General features: G+C 33.5%; 3 protein-coding genes across 4 annotated transcripts; 1 reads left to right on the top strand and 2 right to left on the bottom strand.

Moving 5' to 3' along the window:
- LOC109333812 (exopolygalacturonase-like) lies at positions 1,653-5,085 on the top strand. Its single transcript, XM_019569387.1, has 5 exons — positions 1,653-1,997; positions 2,698-3,018; positions 3,112-3,401; positions 3,929-4,157; positions 4,556-5,085. Exons 1-5 carry the CDS (start codon positions 1,788-1,790, stop codon positions 4,769-4,771), a joined length of 1,266 nt encoding a protein of 421 aa, XP_019424932.1. The 5' UTR covers positions 1,653-1,787; the 3' UTR covers positions 4,772-5,085.
- LOC109333687 lies at positions 11,463-12,260 on the bottom strand. Its single transcript, XM_019569231.1, has one exon. The coding sequence runs from the start codon at positions 12,158-12,160 to the stop codon at positions 11,693-11,695; it is 468 nt and encodes a 155-aa protein (XP_019424776.1). The 5' UTR covers positions 12,161-12,260; the 3' UTR covers positions 11,463-11,692.
- LOC109333607 lies at positions 13,327-18,210 on the bottom strand. 2 transcript variants are annotated; one of them, XM_019569125.1, is made up of 7 exons: positions 17,690-18,210; positions 16,802-16,999; positions 16,331-16,603; positions 15,995-16,097; positions 14,800-14,918; positions 14,511-14,648; positions 13,327-14,299 (listed from the first exon to the last, which is right to left on the bottom strand). In XM_019569125.1, the coding sequence occupies exons 1-7, from the start codon at positions 18,128-18,130 to the stop codon at positions 13,544-13,546; spliced, it is 2,028 nt and encodes a 675-aa protein (XP_019424670.1). In that variant the 5' UTR covers positions 18,131-18,210; the 3' UTR covers positions 13,327-13,543. The 2 variants fall into 2 exon arrangements, with proteins under 2 accessions (XP_019424670.1, XP_019424669.1); XM_019569124.1 differs by having other exon boundaries at positions 14,511-14,687; positions 17,690-18,209.

The following is a 19,402-nucleotide window of genomic DNA, read 5'->3' as shown; positions in this document are numbered from 1 at the left end:
AAATATTTATAATAATAAGTAATATTGAAATTACTTTGTTTAAAATATGTATACATTATATTTAATCAGGTATAGAGTCAGGTTCGGATTCAAAAGCTTACTCAATCGACATTTGAGATTGAGTTAGTATGCGATGTTGTATTATCCTTTAGATGATGTGATATTAATCATGCCTTCTTACTCTTTATATTTCATACGAGACTATATCTGATTTCTCAAAAGTGTCAATTTTTTGATTGGTTGAAAAAATATATTTACGTTAAAATTTAATAATAAAATATTTTTTGACCTATAAAAAGAAGTAACAAATAAACGATACACCTTTTAAGACAAAAGATGTAATCCCGACTCGTATCTCTCTTGTTTGCCTTACACCATTCCAACATCAAATTTATATGTACCTTATAAGTCATAACAATTGATCTTCTACTTACTTATTATTGTTCCCAAAACCAAAATATTTATAAAATAAGTAACTTAATAATTACGAAGATCATTAATACTTATAAACTAGGTCTTGAAAGAGCATAGGACAAAAGTGTAATGATAAAATATAAACGAAACCAATGATATTTTCACACTTATTTTAGAACCATGGGCCAAAAAGAGTTTTTTTTTCGAGTTAATAATTGATAGATGATTAGCAACTATAAAAATGGATGTGGAGAAAAGGAGGGTGAGATGCTAATTGGAGACATTAATTCGTCCATATGAGTTAGCACCTCCTATCCTTTATCAATATATTTTCCGAATAAAAATTGCTAATTTTCGTTTATAAAATTACAAAGATATGGGTTGTTAAACTGTAATTGGAAACAGACTGGTAAAAACTCAATACATTCTTTGTTAGTTTGAGTGCTTAATGAAATAATATTTAAGGATTGTGGCGACAGCATATACTTTTCTTACTTACTTTAACTTTTGTTTTCCCGGGTGCCATTGGAATCCAGTAAAAAAGAAGTCATAATATATTGAAGGCATCTTCTATACCAAAAAATGTATCACTTCATGCCACATATTTATAATTATTGAAGAATTATATTTAAGTTAAAAGATTAATAATTAAATATATTTCTGATCAATAACAAGTAATGACATTTATAGTGATACTTTTTTGGGACAATAGATGTCATCCCATAATATATAGGTGAGCATATTCGATGTCCCATAAATTATATCACTTCACTTCACGTATCATAAGTTATGATTTGTTAAAAAAAAATATTTAAATTAAAAATTTAATTATTAAATATTTTCCTGAAAAATCAAATATCACGTCAAGTGACAAACATTATAGAATAGAAGATGTATTCTCATATATAATACTCTTATTTAATGAGTATGGTGAGTAGATATAACAATCTTATCTAAAATGTTTTTTTAAGGATTTGAACTTCAGAAATCACTAAAACATTTCAAGTCATAAGGCATGTAACTTTATGCAAAAATTTATCCTAAAAGAAAATATAGTCACTTTGAAGATGAAATTGGAAGCCCCGGAACTTAGGAGTTGAATGCACTAAGAGCCACAAAATTTATATCATTAACCAAAAAAGCTAACATTCTCCGCTAATGTAGATGCTCAATAAATAGAAACCAATATTAACCATTAATTTCCTTTAACAGAAAACATGGCATTAAATATATACAGTGGTAGAGAAAAGATGGATAATTTTTTCAACACTTTATTCTCCTACCTCCCCAGGAGGTCTCTAGCTGAATTTTTTCTTTTGTAAAAAATAATTAAATATAAAAATACATATATTCCTAGGAATTGAGGTTCAATAATGGCCACTGCAAAGAGAGTTGAAATTGTTATTTTGTGCTTTGCACTGGCCTGTTGTTATGTGAATGCTGGTCCAAGAGTAAGGCCAATTGCTGGGCCTGATATCTATAAAGGTCAGAATGTAGCTAAGGATTCCCTTGTTCCTGGAGAGAAAATTGTTAATGTCATGAACTTTGGAGCCAAACCTGATGGCGAGTTTGATTGCACTCAGGTAGGTTATTTGTGTTAATTATATCTTTTGTTTAATTTACTATACCAACGAGGTGTTGGTCTTGGTGTAAGGCATCGTTGTATCCCCAAGGTCAAAGCTTCGATTTCTGGGAGCGACACTTGTTGGGAGAGGCAATCCTGAACTCCGAAAGGAATTTGCCCTTACCCAAAACGATGTGAGGCATACCCTTGGTAGTACTAAAAAAAATCATCGTGACTATGGTTGAGGGCCAAATTCTGCAATGTACATTATTGCCTTTTTATTCTCCCTGTACAAATATGAAGAAATGTGACACATACAAATATTTTACAGTTTTTTCTTAAAGATATTGATGTTATTATGGTTTTGATAACATATTTTGATAGATCAAGCTGGCTACTAGATCTTAATATATTGAAATAGTTTGAATGTAAAATTTGTCACTTCATGCCAAAATTTAATCACTACAGACTATTCATGATTTCAACATAGTGTGATTGTGATGTACTAAAAAAATGATGAACAATGTTATTTATGATATCTGGTTTATGCGATCGTGAATTATGGATATATAATTTCACATAATTGTTGTAACGAACACAATTGCATTTATGATCACGAAAATGACTAGTACAAAACCAAATCCTTATAAAAACACCATTTTGGTTATTTAACAGTGCGCCCTAACTAACCAAAACATGGTTAACTATTTTGTGTGCAGGCTTTCATGGACGCATGGAGAGCAACATGCAAGTCCCCAGGGCAAAACAGGCTTCTAATACCACAAGGAAGGTTCTTGGTTTCATCAATGTTTTTTGCTGGGCCATGCATGAGTCCAAAGCCAATAACAATCCAAGTTGTAGGAACAGTTCTAGCTACAACAGATATAAGTGAGTATGAAAATGGAGAATGGCTCATGTTTGAGGACATTGCTGGCCTTAAACTTATTGGTGGAGGTACTTTTGATGGCCAGGGTCAAGATTCTTGGTCACAAACTGAGGACTGTGAAAAATCCGGTTCTACATGCATCAGAAACCCTAGTGTAAGTTACTCCTATGTATATATTACTATCACCAACTTTAGTGTCTAAATCAACTATTTAATTTTAATAAGCTTTATATGTTTGAGAATGTAGAGCCTTTACTTCAACAAGGTCACTAATGGAGTTATACAAAACATCAAATCCGTTAACTCCAAAGGGTTTCATGTATTTGTCACAAACTGTGCAAACATGAGACTTAGAAGAATTGGGATCACTGCACCAGATACAAGCCCCAACACTGATGGAATTCACATAAGCCACTCCATCAATGTGAAACTATCCAAATGTAACATTAGAACTGGTGATGATTGTGTCTCTATGATACAAGGAGTTAATAACGTTACCATCAACAAAGTTAATTGCGGTCCTGGACACGGTATTAGGTAATGTCAACTACGTGCATTCATTTATTATGACTAAAGAAATTTCATATTTCACTTTCATCTATGATTATTTTCTACTTCACCGATTATATATTAGAATATATATATATGTCCCCTTGTTCTTCATATATAGTCATCACTATGCTAGAATTGACATTTAACAACGATTGTGTATTGAACGCAAATTTAAGGTGAAAGGGAATCAACCATGCTGAGTGAAGTAACTGTTAAATATGATAGGCGAATACACATTGCTTCAATGAGTATGGTTAAAAATCATACAGTCACACATTTAATAACGTTTGCTTCAATTAGCGCAGTTAAAATTCAATTCTTACATAGAATATTTGTACTTGATTAAATTTTATGAAAAGTACTGCGAAGGATAAAAACGATTGCATCCTCTAGAATCAACTCGATCAGTTAGTTAAATTATGAACATAAGCTGTATAAAGTTATATTTGTAAGTTTGAGATTTCATTTTCTATGTTGCGTAATCTTATTTATTCTTATATGTGCATGGCCAGTATTGGTAGTCTTGGAAAGTATCAGAATGAACTAGAGGTGAGAGGCGTTCGTGTGCTGAACTGCACATTTTCTGGCACAGATAATGGCATCAGAATCAAGACATGGCCAGATAAGTATCCAGGTGCTGCATCAGATATTACTTTCAGTGACATTACCATGCAGAATGTTAAAAGACCTATTATCATTGACCAAGAGTATCAATGCACTCCTGCAAACTGTCAAAAGAAGGTTTCTTCATATCTTTCTCTTTTTTAATATCATACATAGGCTCTATTTAACATAACTATAATATTTGATTGAATTGGAAGTATTTCATAAAACTAATTGATAGGTGTAAAATGATGTAAAGGGCTTATAAGCCCTTATTTATCTGTAATAAGTAATTCCAATTGACTTTGTAAATCAGGACTTAAAATTGAAAGAAATTTTTAAAGAATCTCTAACAAAAATAGGACCACTGACTTATTTTTTAGTCAAATAAACATATTAGCTTACTTATAACCCCAAACACAAAGAGTATACAATGCAGAACAAAAGTTGTGTCTTCATTTAATAACCCTTACTTTTTACCCTTAAATCATAAACTTGGATCATGCTAATTTTGACACTAAGTCTTTTCTATGCAGCCATCACTTGTAAAGGTCAGCAATGTTGCTTTTGCAAATGTAAGGGGAACCACAATTTCACCAATTGCAGTGGATTTAAGGTGTAGTAAGCAGTTCCCATGCCAAAACATTAAGATTAGTAATATACATTTGAAGCATGCATCTAGCCCTATAAGTTCAAGATGTGCAAACATTAAACCTGTATATATAGGTATGCAGCAACCACCACCTTGCTGAAACTATTGAAAAACAAGAATATGAACCAATCACAATCAAATTCAATGCCTATTTCAAACCTTCTAGTTATTATATCCTAACCAAACTCTTTTAAGGCTTCTTAGCTAAATATTAGAATTAGTGTTGCTGCTCAGAAAGCCATGAGGTTTGAAATGTGAGCTTTTTTGTTTTTTCAGCCATATGTTACTTCAGAATATGTAGATAAAAATATGGTTTATCTTTTTCCCTCCTCAGGCTAAATTCAGAGGGTATGTATTATTTCATAGAGTTTGGCCAAACACTCATGTATATTGAGTGGCTGAGAGGAGTAATTTCAAAGTATATATGTTATTCTATGTGATTTGCTGCTATATTTTACAGTTGTGTTATTATGAAGCAGATTCCTATTTCAATTATATAGTATTATGAAGAAATATATGATTTTGTTGTTGTAAAACATGGCAGAGCCCAAAAGAATACATAATTTGAGAAAAAAAGTTAAAAACTGATATTGATTGAATGTGTAAGAATGATACAGTGAGGTTAGGATCAGGCTTATATACTAAGTCCAATTGTAACTACCATCTAACAAATTTTGCCACTGATTCCAATCAATCACAATCTGTAATATATTCAATGCTATGAACTTTTCTTTGATATGGTATTGCAGTTCTATACTCAGATTTATTTTTGCACTATCTTGAAGAATTTTAAAGAACTAATATAGGGGAAGTAAATTTATAATGTTATACTTAAAAAAGTTACAATTTACAAAGAAACTTAATCCAGAAAAAATAGCCATACATTTAAGTTGACAAGATTACATCAAAAAAATTCAACAAAAATAAGATTATAAATAAACCACATAGAGAAGGGTTTGCCTCATTGTTGTGCCAGAGTGCTAAACTAATAAGACCAAAGAAGTTAACAAGATTGCATGATCATTATGTTTTGAAATTTGCATGATCATTATGTTTTGAAATTTGCATGATCAATTCTATCTCACACACTGGACCAAAACAAGGCAATATTGTCACTCTGAGTGAAGGTAGGTTATATACACCTCATAACACATAAAATTTGCCACAAACCAAATAAGTGACTCGGGATAATAAAATTGCCTTTAAGGTTACATGATTTGAGATTTAATAACATTGTGTATATTTTGATAAATTAATTCATTAGAATCTAAATTGTAAGGATAGAAGATTCATGCACATTAGAATCTAAATTGCAAGGTGCAAGCTAGATAAGTTTTGCTCAAACAATTAACAATTATGTTAGGATATGTTTAATTTTTTTATATAAGATCCTAAATTATGAAACTCCAAAAGAATATAATATTAAAATAAATATATACAGTTTTATCCCAAACCCATTCTCTGATACTCTTGCTGGTAAAATAAGCAGGTGCACCTATTTCTTCAAATAAAAAAGTATGTTTTCGAATTCTAAGTACTAGTTAGTGGACAGCATATAGGGTTGTGATGAGTAGATTATTGAAGTAATTTCTCATTCTCACCTAAATGGTTTGAAAGTGCAATTTGTAACATTTGTTTCAGTAAAACCAGCAGGACCATAGAGCATTTCTATGACCTTAATGTCCCCATTAATAAATACAAATTATGAATTGGAAACCGCATTTATATTTAACTTTTACTAAAACCTTACCTATATGTATCATAAAGTCGGTCACATTTTTTTAAGTTTCATCTAAGCCATTAAATAGCAATCACAGTATTGAAAACTTCCGAAATATTGATGTTTCAGATTAATGCGACCGATGCAACTATAATTGTTATCGCATACATATCAGTGACTATCCAAATTTTAACATATCAATGTCTATAACAATTACATACTCAATTTTAAATAACTGTACTTTCATCCTTGGACTCATTATATATAGTGCCATTTATTACAACTTTCTCTATCATATCTGACTTCATTGATCCTCACTCTCACCTCATTGGCTTTGATGCCACAAACCCTACTTCTAACAACCAACAACCACCACCCCTCTACTTTCATCAAAACCTACCTCAAATCCAACACAACAAATATGCACCTAACTCTATGTCTCTACCTACCAATTACCACTTTCTTCATATTATAGGTTATTGTTCTATTTACCTATTTTCCATATTGTGCCAAACCGTTACCAGTATATTATTAGAAAATAAGGATTATAAACCCTAACATACTCATGTGCCCACCTGCCTATGAGATGTTTGTACTTGGTGCTTATATATGGTGCACACATTATAATAAGGGACCTGAGTCCAATATATAACATTGGTTACTCTACTCTATTCCAATACTAGACAATGTGGAACTATACAATAACATATTTCAAGCATTCACAATAATCTCCACCTTGATTAAAATAGAAGAATATATCGCTTCTTAGGAAATCTATACAAAAATCTCCACCTTAGTGAATATATGATTCCACCTTGTTCAATGTATAATTCTCTTTAACTGCCCCCTACAACATAAACGTTCTGAGTATCCTTGACGATGTTATCAAGAGCCTAGCTCTCCAAACTTGTAATGCAGCTTCCCGTACCGCCATCAAATGGAACACGTCGCCTAACCACCTATTGCTAAGAAGTCTTTCAATATATTGGAACCTCTACACAAAAGTTCACCAACAATTGTCCTCTTCAATACTCAGTCAAACTGAATCTTGAAGCTTCCTTGAAAAACCTCAACCGCTACCACCATTATCTACTCCGACAATCCTGGTTCAAAAGAACTATCATAATGCATCATAAGGAGTATACCCACAACACACACCCTGCGTCAATGTTAACTAATGTCTGTGTCACATCCTTGCATACAAGCCAATGCCCATGTCACACCTCTACGTCTCTACCAATGCTCGTGTTATAACTTACATCAAAGCCAATGCCCATGTCACACCCTACATCAAAGTCAGTCATCCCCCTTGTGCTTTTGTGGATCTGCTAACAATTAATATCTTTCACTATGACGTCTCACACCCGCCATTACAATATTCTCTTTCTCATCTCCAATGGGAATATTCTCTCAACATCTAAAGAGATATTGTCAGCATCTAACTCAACACCCCTGTCACTATCTTCACCTTGATCCTAACCCAATACATGAACTTATGGAGTTCTGGATCAACACATACATCGCTCACACTACAGTTCTGTCATGTTTCCTTCTCCTTCAACTCATCTACTTTATCTTTGTCATTACCTTTGATGCACATTGTCTAGCCATCACGCATTCACCCTCTTTAGCCATTATATGACGTCTGAGTTAAGAGTCATTCACCCTCTTTAGCCATTATACGATCGTTGCGCAGCGTTGGCCACAAGTAATCAGATAACGGCATAGAGTAATTAGAAGAAAGAAACAAGAAAATTTGTTAACGGGGTTCGGTCAATTATGCATACGTCCCCGAGGTTCGGCTATAGAGTGTTTCTATTTGATACTTATATCTGGTGCATATTATAACAAAGGACATGAGCCCAATATATAACATTGGTTACTCTACTTTATTCCAATACTAGACAATACTCTAATCCCAACAATTTTTTCTTCATTTTATCCATCCATACATAAATAACTTTGGAAATTAACTTTCAAAATACATATCTCTTGGTGAAGCTAATTTTATTTGAGTTTGGAGACCGAAACTGAAACACGAGAAAAAAATATTTTTTAAAAAAAATTTAAACATTTTATTGAAATAGCTTAAAATGCTAATCCATAAAAGATTTTTTTTAACATGTCATAATCTTGCTCTAATATTAGACATGATATTCATTCAATTTATTTATCATGTCCAATAATATCATACACGAATACACAAGAGTTTAATATTAATATTGTTAATATAAATTTTCGATATTTGAAATATGAATGATAGTGTAAAAATTGTTGTTGTATGTAATTATTTTCTCAATATATAGAAAAGAATGAAAGTAATTGTGTGTATTTTATGTGGCAGTGGTAGGGAATAATGAGAAAAGGAAAAAGAAAAGCGTGAAGGTTATTGCAGGAAAGAAGGATGAAGAAGAAGGTTTTAAGGGCAAGGGTAAGGGTAGGAAGAACGCGTCCAGAGGAATAAGACAAAGGCCATGGGGCAAGTGGACTTCTGAGATAAAGGTGTCCGTGTCTGGCTCGGCATCTTCAACACCGCCGAGGAAGCCGCCATCCGCATCCGCGGTGACAAGGCTAAATTCAACTTTCCCACTCCTCCGTCAGCCAAGAAACGCTGCATCAACCCTCATGCTGATCTCATCACTAACAAAGTAAATGTGTGTATTTTGTTGATTTTGTTTATGCAAGTATCGTAATTATTTCCCCTTTTCAAATTGTTAATTTCCCACATTTGAACCGTGAATGATAAATGCATAGTTACTACGTATCATATCTCCATACAAATAAAAAAATGCAATTGAACTATAAAATATTGGTGGCCCAAAGTAGTCGCAGAATACTAATATGGGTCATGTGTGTTCCATTCCATCCTTTGCCTACAACAATATGCATGATATAGCTACGGCGTTGGGTACGACAGTAGCATTGGATACGACAGTAATATTTTTTTAAACGTGACAAAAATGGTTACAACGTTTCAAAGGGTGCTGCAATTTGATAATTCCCAACATGTTTACCGCTACACCAACCCAAGATAGGTGAATATAATAGTATCATACAATCATACAATGATACAAGTTTGGATAAAAAGGTTTGCATATTGTACAAAAGGACAAGATGAAGCATATTACATAGAATACATCATTTCAAAGGTATTTCATAAAAACCAATCTGAAGCCCAGATACGCTGATCACCAAGGGAGCTTTGAAGAGAAAGATTAAAAGAAATGGTTTTAATTTTTAAAGTCACTTCACAAAGTGTATTTTCATGGCTATAAAGCATTCTATTTTCCTACATTTCTCTTCATAACTCAACTAGCAAACAGAATTGAATACGTTATAAAAAATTAATAAAACAGTTAAATATTCAGGAGTCACAAATCCGTTAATTTGAGGAGTCATTTTTTAATTATTTGATTTATTAGATCTTGAATTTTGATGAACTTATTTTTTTTGTTTTAGCAACGGAACAGAAAATAATGTGTGAACTCCATTCCTTTATAAAATGAACGAGTTTAAAAGATTTGGAAAATCGGTGATCTCAGACTCTTTCTACTCAGTTACTTCAATTTGAAACTCAAACAAGACATATTTTCAGGGCCAGACATCATTAAAAACTCACAAAGTCAAACATCATAACTAGACTTAAGTTTAACATCACACAACACAAACTACGCTCGTCCACAAACACCACTATGATAAGATATAAAACTAGCCTACTAGTTTTCTACCATTAATCCAAAATCTAAAACCCCAAGTCCCAACCATGACCCTTCGATCACATAATTCTCTTCTAGCACAGAGCAGACTACCCTATATAATACCAATCCAGTTAATCCAAATGATTATGGACATGGGCCATAACAGAAAAAAAAACACAAAAATGAAGCTGCAATCGGTCTCTCCCACCTTAATATATGTAAGAATTTTATCCCCTTATACTGGACACGCTAATGGACTATGCTACCAATATTCAGACATGGTTCTAGTTTGGAAAACTACCAAGTTTTGTCTAGCTGCACATATAATGAACAAATTTGGCACTCTAGCAAACTAATTTCATCTTTGGGAATTCTAACATGATAGTTTTCTTCGAGAACTTATGACATAGCCTCTACTAATACAATTCAAGGGCAAAACATGTGGGAACGCATACAACCACATAAGTCTGCCACTCCATTCGAACCGACAAAAAAAGTTCAAATAGAAAATCTTATCATGAACAATAGGCCAGTCCATGTTCTGCTAATAAAACAACCAGAGCAGACCAGAAGCAGCAAGAATTATCCTGTCTTAAATTAAATCCCATATAACATCCTCTATTTGCCCTATCCCACATTATGACTGGCTCGCTCACTAATTTGTCTTGCACTTCCACATTTGAGTTTATGTCAAGGAATTTTTACACAATCAGAAATCATTTGAAACCCATATATTATTAGAAATTAATATTATTCAACACATGGGACTATTGAAGCCAGCCAAGCAGCAAAGATAAGAACACGATGACTGGGAGGTTATAAGCAACATCAAAAAATGATTAGTGAATCTCCGATACACACTGTAAACATGTTTCCATTGTCAACAGTGCAGTGACAAGAGGAAGGGAAGTGCAAGAATACCATCCATGAGTGGAACCCACTAACATGGAACAATTATATAACTATTAAAAGGGTAAGCCTTGCACTCAATACTTACATTGACCACCTCAAATTATATAACTGTTGAAAGGGTAAGCCTTGCACACAGTACTTATATCGACCACCTCAATTGTTATAAAAGACTCAGTATGAACAAGAAAAACTCAACCCGGAATCATAATTTTCACAGAAATAACACCATGAAAAACTCAGCTATGGGGGCGTTTGGAGGGCTTATAGAGAGCTGATTTGGGTTCATGAGAACCACTTATAAAAATAGCTTATGGCATTCTTATAAGCTTGTCGCATAAGCTTATTTCAATGAGCTTTTTTTAAGTTATTTAAAAAATATTTATTGAATAAGTGATTAATTAAACTAGTTTCTCAAACACGCCAGATATAAATAATATAACCATCTAATTAGCACATGTGAATCCCATAAACATCTCATGTGTATACAAACACTATCATCAATTAAGTAGGAAATAGAATCACCAAAATAAGCATAAGAACTGCAACTTATTTACACGGAAAAGTTACCCTAAAAATTATAGATTGGGTGAGCATTAAGTTATGTACAATATATTAACAAAAACTACAGATTGAGAAAGCCCAATTAAATACCCAATAATCATGGAACGCAGAGTAAAAGGTACCAAATGGATCAGCAAATTGGCGTAAATCTCCTGGGAAGTTTTTCCCTATCAGCATCCAAAATAATTTGAAGAATTCTCTTGAATGCAAAATGCAAGCAATTCGATAGCATAATCCATGACAGCACCTGATACACGAAATCAAACGCGGGATCAGGAACAGAAGACGAAGATTCATCCCAATCACCACCACCTCCAAAATTATTGAAATTCCAGCCACCGCCGCCGCTTCCACCGAAACCACCGCCACTATCTCCGCCATCACCGAAGAAACCCTCGTTTCCGAATTCATCCCCAGACAACTTTCGCTTGATCCGTCGTTTTCTTCGGAGATTGTTCCGACGATGCATCTTACGGGCAGTGGATTTAACTGGCGGAGGAGCAACGGCGGATGAGATTCGGAGGTTGGCGGCGAAATCAAAGCTGCGGAGGAGCTTTGCGGCAGTTACAGTAACAGGATCAGCAACGATAATATCCATAACCGTCGTGATTCGTGAATTTCTTCACCGATCTGTGAAATAGAAATCTAAAGAAGATTGAAGAGAAGAAGAAGAAAGAAAGAAAAAGAGAAATTAGTTTTCGTTTTCTTCATATTATTTCCTTTTATACATCTTTGGTGAAGTGTTTTTCAGTTTAATCAGATTGGGCTTCTGGGCCTGTTGTCAAACTTGGGCCTTACACTATCACCTTTGTGGAGGGTAGGATGAGGTTGATGCAGGTACTTACGGGCGGGTATTATGATACTTATTCTCACTCATAACTTATTTTTGCGGGTACCTATTTTGAGTATTTTGATGGATACTCATGGGTCGGATATTTTTATCATCCTTTTACCGAAGAAATGATTCAGTCTCTTTATAAATGCACATAAAAGTCAGCTTAATGTTATACAAAAGGTAAAAGTAAATGTTTAAAGTCTTAAAATGCAAAAAAAAAATTAAATACTTTCCATGAGTGATCACTAAAAAGTTTAACAATATCTTTTAGGATTATATATATTTATTCTACATGCATAATTTAAAAATGACATAACTTTTAAGTTTAGGGTTAGAAATGAGCCGAACTAAGTCGAACCAAACTCAGTTCAATGTAAATTTACTTGGCTATAAAATCTACTCAAATTCAAAATAAATTTTATTTTTAGCTCGAATTCGACTCGACTGAAGTTCACGAATTGTTCTATTCATCTCATTAGGTCAATTGATAATTTAATACATATAAAAAATTGGAGACTTGCTATACACATTTATAACTGAGTCCATTCATAAATCAAGTTTATCAAGTTCATTTCATTTGGTTTATGAACCAAGTTTATCAAAAAAAAAAATAATGAGTTAAATTTTGAACGATTGTTAAGTTGATTTAGTTTATTGTCAATTCTAAATAAGTGTGCCCATTAATCGGCTGAGGTCTTATCTACCATATGTATGGTGTACGAACCATATTTGGAGAGAGTTTTGAAATCCATAATCATATGATATTCAATAACATGATATTCTTGATTAAGTATACTAATGAAAGTGTCTACTTCCCACATCAAACTGCAATTCCCACGAGTTTTTAATAAATGAAATGATAGATAGTAACTGTCTACTCATAGGTGGAAAAACTTAAACCAGTTTATAATGAATAAGTTACAAAATTGATGAACAATGCACTATTACTAGAAGAGTTTGTTTGATTTTAAAAAGAAAGAAAAAATAGACTTAATATACAACGTTCAACTACAGAACTTATTCATGAACCATTAGTTCCCCCCAAGAATTTGTGCTGAAACTGTGGCAGCAAAGGGACAAAGAAATAATATAACTGTTATCTATATTCATAATTTCTTGATTGCTATTATGTTTCATATTATACTATTACAAGTTAAAACTGCTATCTTTCTCTAGTTCTTGGATTAATAGTTCCATCATCTTCTTATACATTGGCATGTAATGATCATTTATCATGGTTTTTGAAAGCCTGAGCTTGCTGTACAGCTCTCTAGGTGTTTCATATAAGCAGACATGCTCCTCTACTACCGGATCCTCGGAACTTGAATTTGAATCATCAGATAAAGAACGTATAGAGACAATGTGCATGATTCTGCCTGGCGGGTAAAATCGGTGGCTGTCAAAGTTGTCAGAAGTTGTTGTGATTGAATTACTGTTTTCTGCAGCATCAACAAGCTGATTCACTTCTTCAATGATCTCTTTCGCTGCTGCTGCCGCTGCCGCCTCTTCCCGAGCATCAACACTTATGTCACTATCCTGTTTTTGAAGCTCCTTTTCTAGTTCATACCATAGCTGGCCTTCTGTGATATCTACAGCGGAAGCGGAGATGTCATGATTAGAAGGAATAAGGTGTTCCTCCTCTTCATCTGTGTCATCATGGCCAGATCCTCCACTTTCTGAATCATGTTCGTTCTTAAGCTTAGGCTCTCTTACTACCTCTCCTGTCAAAAGAGATTTGGTAGTTATTTCTGATATTAGATGAGCACCGGTCAAGTTCTCTGCCTTAGGGGCTGATGATGAGGCAACATTTCGACGGCGTGCGCTCATGCAAGACCAAGATGACAAAGATGAGCGAGTTCTGACAACAGCTTCAGCAACACTTTGTGCACGCTTCATCACAACCTGAAAATACAGAAGGATATTGTAAGATAAAAAAGCATTGTATGTGATAAATCCCTGAACAATGGATCAATAATTCTTTCACATAATGCGAAGTTGGAAAACTATAAACTATAGCCGATGTCAGATGAATTTCTCTTTGGAAACTATATCCCAAAGAGCACTTTGCATTACATGCTACGAATGTCTTAGAGACTAGGGAGCTTCAAGCTACCTGAGTTCCACTGGTTACTGGCCACAAAATAGCACCTGCATGAGCTATCCTGGCTTTTGCACTAGATATAGATGGTAAGTAAGACCCAAGTGCAGTTGCAGAGCGGTAGACAACATTCAAAACCATTGTATGCTCAACCTGATCCCGTAAATCATTCAGCCAGGACGACGCAGTGACCTGATGTAAACAAAATCAAATGAGAAACAAAGCCGGATACAACCAGGAATTAAGTGATGAACATGAACATTAATGTTTGCAAAAACCATTTAGATTGGGAGTAGTAGGGCACCTCAGAACGGAGATCATCAACAGAGGAAGTTGAGAATGTGGGCACCAAGTCAGAACCATTTATGATGGTGGTGATGAAGTTCTTTCCAGATTCTGCTAACTCCCATGTCATACAGGCAGCTGCACAAAATGACATCATGATACATGGAATCAGCAAAGGTAGTATGACTGGACACGCAAGGTTCCCATATTAAAGAAAATTCAAGGTTATATAAATCAAATCCTGAAAGAAAAATAATCAACCAGGGTAATAGACAAAGAGCACAGTGGGTAATTTCTTTGTTGTGTTCTGCTTACCGATACTGAATGGGATGTCTAACAAATCTGCAGAAAGTTTGTAATGCTTTGTTGCATACTTCCATGTTTCTTGCTCTTAGTTTTTTTCTCCTTCTATTTTTTGTTGCTCTTTTTTAGTTCTTGAGGATCTATTATCCTCTTGAACTTATACATTCTCCTCTACTCTTCTCTCTTCATAAATTTTTCTTTTATCCAATAAATATCATGGGATGAATTATATTCTTCACTCATCTCTTTAGGCTTATTTTGAAAAAGGTTACACTTGAGTTAAATTTAAAATTATGAGGCCAAAATAGGCATTCTTGCTAACTAAAAATGACTTTTTTACATCAAAAACACATAAGAAAAAATATAAACTATATAGATATAGAATATCACATGCTTCGGAATAATACTTGTTACAACAATTTGAAATCTCATTGACAATTAGAGGAAAATCCAATCTGACTTGCATGATTAAATAATATCATGTGATGGACTTGAAAAAAATGCAACGTAACAAATTATCTAATTACTGAACAACAATCCAGCCTTGTTCCCACTAGGTATAAGCAACTATATGGATCAAATGACGTTATAAGGTTCTAGCATAAATCATATTCATTGACAAAACACTGATATTTAAAATCTGCTTAACTGTTTCGCCTATAATTTTTCTTATTATCCCTCTGCCTCTAATAATTGGACTCCCCCTCCTCTGATCAGCTCTTGTTATCGGGGCTTCCACATGTCTCCTCCACACATCCTCAAACCACGTACGGTGAGATTCTACCATTTTTTCTGCAACAAGTTTTACCCCAACTATTTCTAATGCATTCATTCCTTATCTATCTCCACTTATTATCTAACTATTCAATTCAATAAAAAATTAGATGTAAATAATTAGTATAACTACATGCCTGGAGCAAATGCGACACAGGTGCTTGAAGAGAATTCTTTCTGTTCTCTAAGAATATAAGTTAACAGGGCAGCTGTGCCACCACCAAGTGAGTGCCCAACAATCTGTGGAAAGATAAAAGTGAGCCTGTTTATTGAACATAATCATACAGGCAAGTATACGATAATTTGCAAGATAGAACAAAAAAGTTATAAACAGAATTTAAAAATGAAACAAGATATTATGATAGAAAATACATCTAGAGTAAGAAGGCAAAAAGTGAGAAACAAAGAAACCAAATGTAAAACATAACACAAGAACACTATAATGTTATTCCATATAGAATATAGAACAATACCTTGACTTTGTAGTCTGGACATTCACCAATAGCCTTAAGTAGGGTCGGAGTAGAGAGCTTTGCAATCCAACGAGCAGCAGCAACCATACCACAGTGTGCATATCCTAAAACCAAGTTGCTTACCCCACCATCACTCAAAACTGAATGGTGGAAGGGAGCAACAGCACCAGTTGCAGCTGTCAGTGTGTCTTTTATGCTATGAGTACCCCGGATCAATAGAAGTAAACATTTTGACTGTGTATCACGTATGATTGTGAAAGCAGGCTTCAGAATCTGGAAAACCAATTCATGCCTTAAATAAAATTGCAGAAAAATGGTGAAAACATGCTGAAATAGTTCAGCAGTTGAAAGTAAGATACAAACAAAGGAAAGAAAAAAGTATTAAATATGTTTTCGTCCCTGCAAAAGGCTTCAGAAGAAACATTCCTCTACCTTAGATATGTTGGCTGTATATATAAGGACATAACATACCTCAGCTTTGGGCTTCTGCAGCAGCACATCATCCGATGAGAATCCAGCAGAATCCAAAAACACCGGAAACGGCTTCTTAGAGAAAAGCATACAGAGTGTCAACAACCTCAACAGCTCATACAACTCCACAATAATCTCATTCCCCTTCAATTGCACACAACCACTCCCCGCATACACACTAGCAACTGCCAAATTACCCTGCATTCCAACCATGATCGCATTCATATGCCCATTATAAACACATACAACAACTAAAACAACTTAATGCTTATTTGCTACAAAACCATTACAACACTCAAACTTGAAAGGTGTTTGGAAAAGCTTATTTGGGCTTGTGAGAAGAACTTATTTAAATAATTTTATAAGAGAATCTCATAAAAACAGCTTATGATTTCCCTAGCTTAACTTCAATAAGCTTATTAAGAAAACTTATTAAAATAAGCTTTTTATAGCTTATACCTTTGATTTTAAATATAAGTTTAAGAAAATCATTCAATTACCTAAAACTGATTACAAAATTATTAGAATCACTAAATTGTCCCATGGTTGACATTTATTGGGCAACAAAATTGCATGAGAAAAATCAGTTGTAAATCGAACGGACTAAGAATTTGCTTATAAAAACATAATAAGGATTCTTATATTTGATAACATTTGAATAGTCAAATTTTGCTCAAGTAATGATAACACACCATAAGGGAGTGAGTATTCCCTAAAGGAAGATGATATATGTCACTTTCTCGTGGGTATTATTATTTCGTAACACTTACCGAAAAATCACTTAATTAAGTTGTTTATCAAACGTTCATGATTACTGATCTCTCAAAAAAGTTCAAACTTTTACGAAAGTAAAAAACAATGAAATGAAAAAGAATTTAAAAAATTCACCTGCTTGCGCATGAAGTAGTTGATACCAAATGCCAAATCTCCAATGGGCCACTTTCCAAGCGTTTCAGAATACGTAAAACGCAGCGTTTCAGACAAAGTAGTAATCGATTCTAATAGAGTCACCGGCGCCTGAGCTGGTCGCCGAGATAGCCTCCTCCGGCGAACCGATCTGCTCAATTTCGACGGATCGCCGCCGTCTTCTTCCACACCTTTCCTCGACATTCGTCGGATGACGACGTAGTACAGCACCACTGCCGCACCTGCAGCCGTGGCCATTGTCCCCGCCGCCATGAGAATTAGCACCTCCGGGGAAGAATGAAGGCAATGCGAGCGAAAAGAGAAGTTGGTATGAAAAAAGAAGAATTGGGATTTGAAGAATGGAAGAAAAAGATGAGAAATTTGGAGTGAGGGAGAGAAATCTGAAACAAAGAGAGTGAACATAAAATTGGTGACACTTTTGAGAACAGAACAAGTGAGAAGAAACTTCGTCACCTGTTTCGGATGAAATGATTATACTGCCCTTATTACATCTTATATAACCTTCAATCAATATAGTCAAACATAACACTTTTTAATTTCTTCTATTATTATTAATAACCTTTTCAATGTTTTTATTAGATATAACAATTTTAGTAAAATTCCTAGTCATCCACATATTGCCTAGTGTACATTGGTGTTTTCTAATAACCAAAACGATTAAGGTTAATATGGATGATACATCTAATAAGATGAATTAGACGATTAAAGGAGATGATACTATTCACAATCATGACGACCTTTGGTTATATGAATTTAGTTATAATTTTGGAATTGGTACTCCTATACAAGATGAGCTCTTGTCTAGTTACAATGGAAAATGATTGTCTTCAATCTAGTCATATTATAATTGAAAAGATTCATATTCCCTTTGACACTATTGTTATTGTGCTACATAATATATGTGGCTTACTTAGGATAGATTGTGACGTTAGACTTCAACACATATATAAAGAATAAAATATGTTGGCAAATTACATGTTTAAACTCAATATAGATCATGTGGACTTGAAAATATATATCTCTCCATTATTAGGATCATTGCCTATTCTATAGATAAATATTACTTATATACTTTACATCTTTGTTTATTTTAGATGTACCAAAAAACTATATTAGTAAAATATAAAGGATATAATTTTAAGTTATCAAACCAAATCATAATAAGTATTATTTAAACAAACATTTTTTTAGTAACCTTTTGAATTTTTATCATATTAAATTGAGTCAATCATATTCATTTGATATTTAGTAATTTTGCAATTGTTGATTGACTAGTACCTTTTCTAATCCTTATTTTAATTGTATTAGATAGACTAAATGACTAATAAGGAAAAGAGAATAAAGTATTTCCTCATACTAGGAGATAATTTATCTCCAGCCAATAAAAATATGATATATGTATTGTTTTGTTTAGTTTTAAAAATATTTTTGTAGAAAATAATTAAATATGACACATGTCCTGATTTTATTAGCCGGAGGAGATAATTTATCTCCTCATATCATGAGATACATTTTTCTCTAGGAAAAATTGGTTTTCATAATTTTAAAAAAACATATGATAACATTATAATTGTAATCTTTTAATTATGTCAGAAATTTCACAAATTTATTGTTTCTCATTAATAAAAATATGAGCAAATAAAATAAGAAAGATAATATATGTTTTATAGAATT

The sequence above is a fragment of the Lupinus angustifolius genome, chromosome LG19 (genome assembly GCF_001865875.1).
Source record: "Lupinus angustifolius cultivar Tanjil chromosome LG19, LupAngTanjil_v1.0, whole genome shotgun sequence".
NCBI classification, from domain to species: Eukaryota; Viridiplantae; Streptophyta; class Magnoliopsida; order Fabales; family Fabaceae; genus Lupinus; species Lupinus angustifolius.
This window is presented reverse-complemented; position numbering and strand designations above follow the sequence as displayed.

What these genes read in the sequence shown, in the direction of transcription:
- LOC109333812 (XM_019569387.1), top strand. Translation starts at nt 1,788, where the DNA reads ATGGCCACTGCAAAGAGAGTTGAAATTGTTATTTTGTGCTTTGCACTG. An exon ending in GCGAGTTTGATTGCACTCAG is followed by an intron (nt 1,998 to 2,697) that starts GTAGGTTATTTG and finishes TTTTGTGTGCAG; the next exon opens with GCTTTCATGGACGCATGGAG. An exon ending in GGTCCTGGACACGGTATTAG is followed by an intron (nt 3,402 to 3,928) that starts GTAATGTCAACT and finishes GTGCATGGCCAG; the next exon opens with TATTGGTAGTCTTGGAAAGT.
- LOC109333607 (XM_019569124.1), bottom strand. Translation starts at nt 18,130, where the DNA reads ATGTTCACTCTCTTTGTTTCAGATTTCTCTCCCTCACTCCAAATTTCT. An exon ending in ACTACTTCATGCGCAAGCAG is followed by an intron (nt 17,000 to 17,689) that starts GTGAATTTTTTA and finishes GTTGGAATGCAG; the next exon opens with GGTAATTTGGCAGTTGCTAG. An exon ending in TTGATGATCTCCGTTCTGAG is followed by an intron (nt 14,688 to 14,799) that starts GTGCCCTACTAC and finishes TGTTTACATCAG; the next exon opens with GTCACTGCGTCGTCCTGGCT.
- LOC109333687 (XM_019569231.1), bottom strand. Translation starts at nt 12,160, where the DNA reads ATGGATATTATCGTTGCTGATCCTGTTACTGTAACTGCCGCAAAGCTC.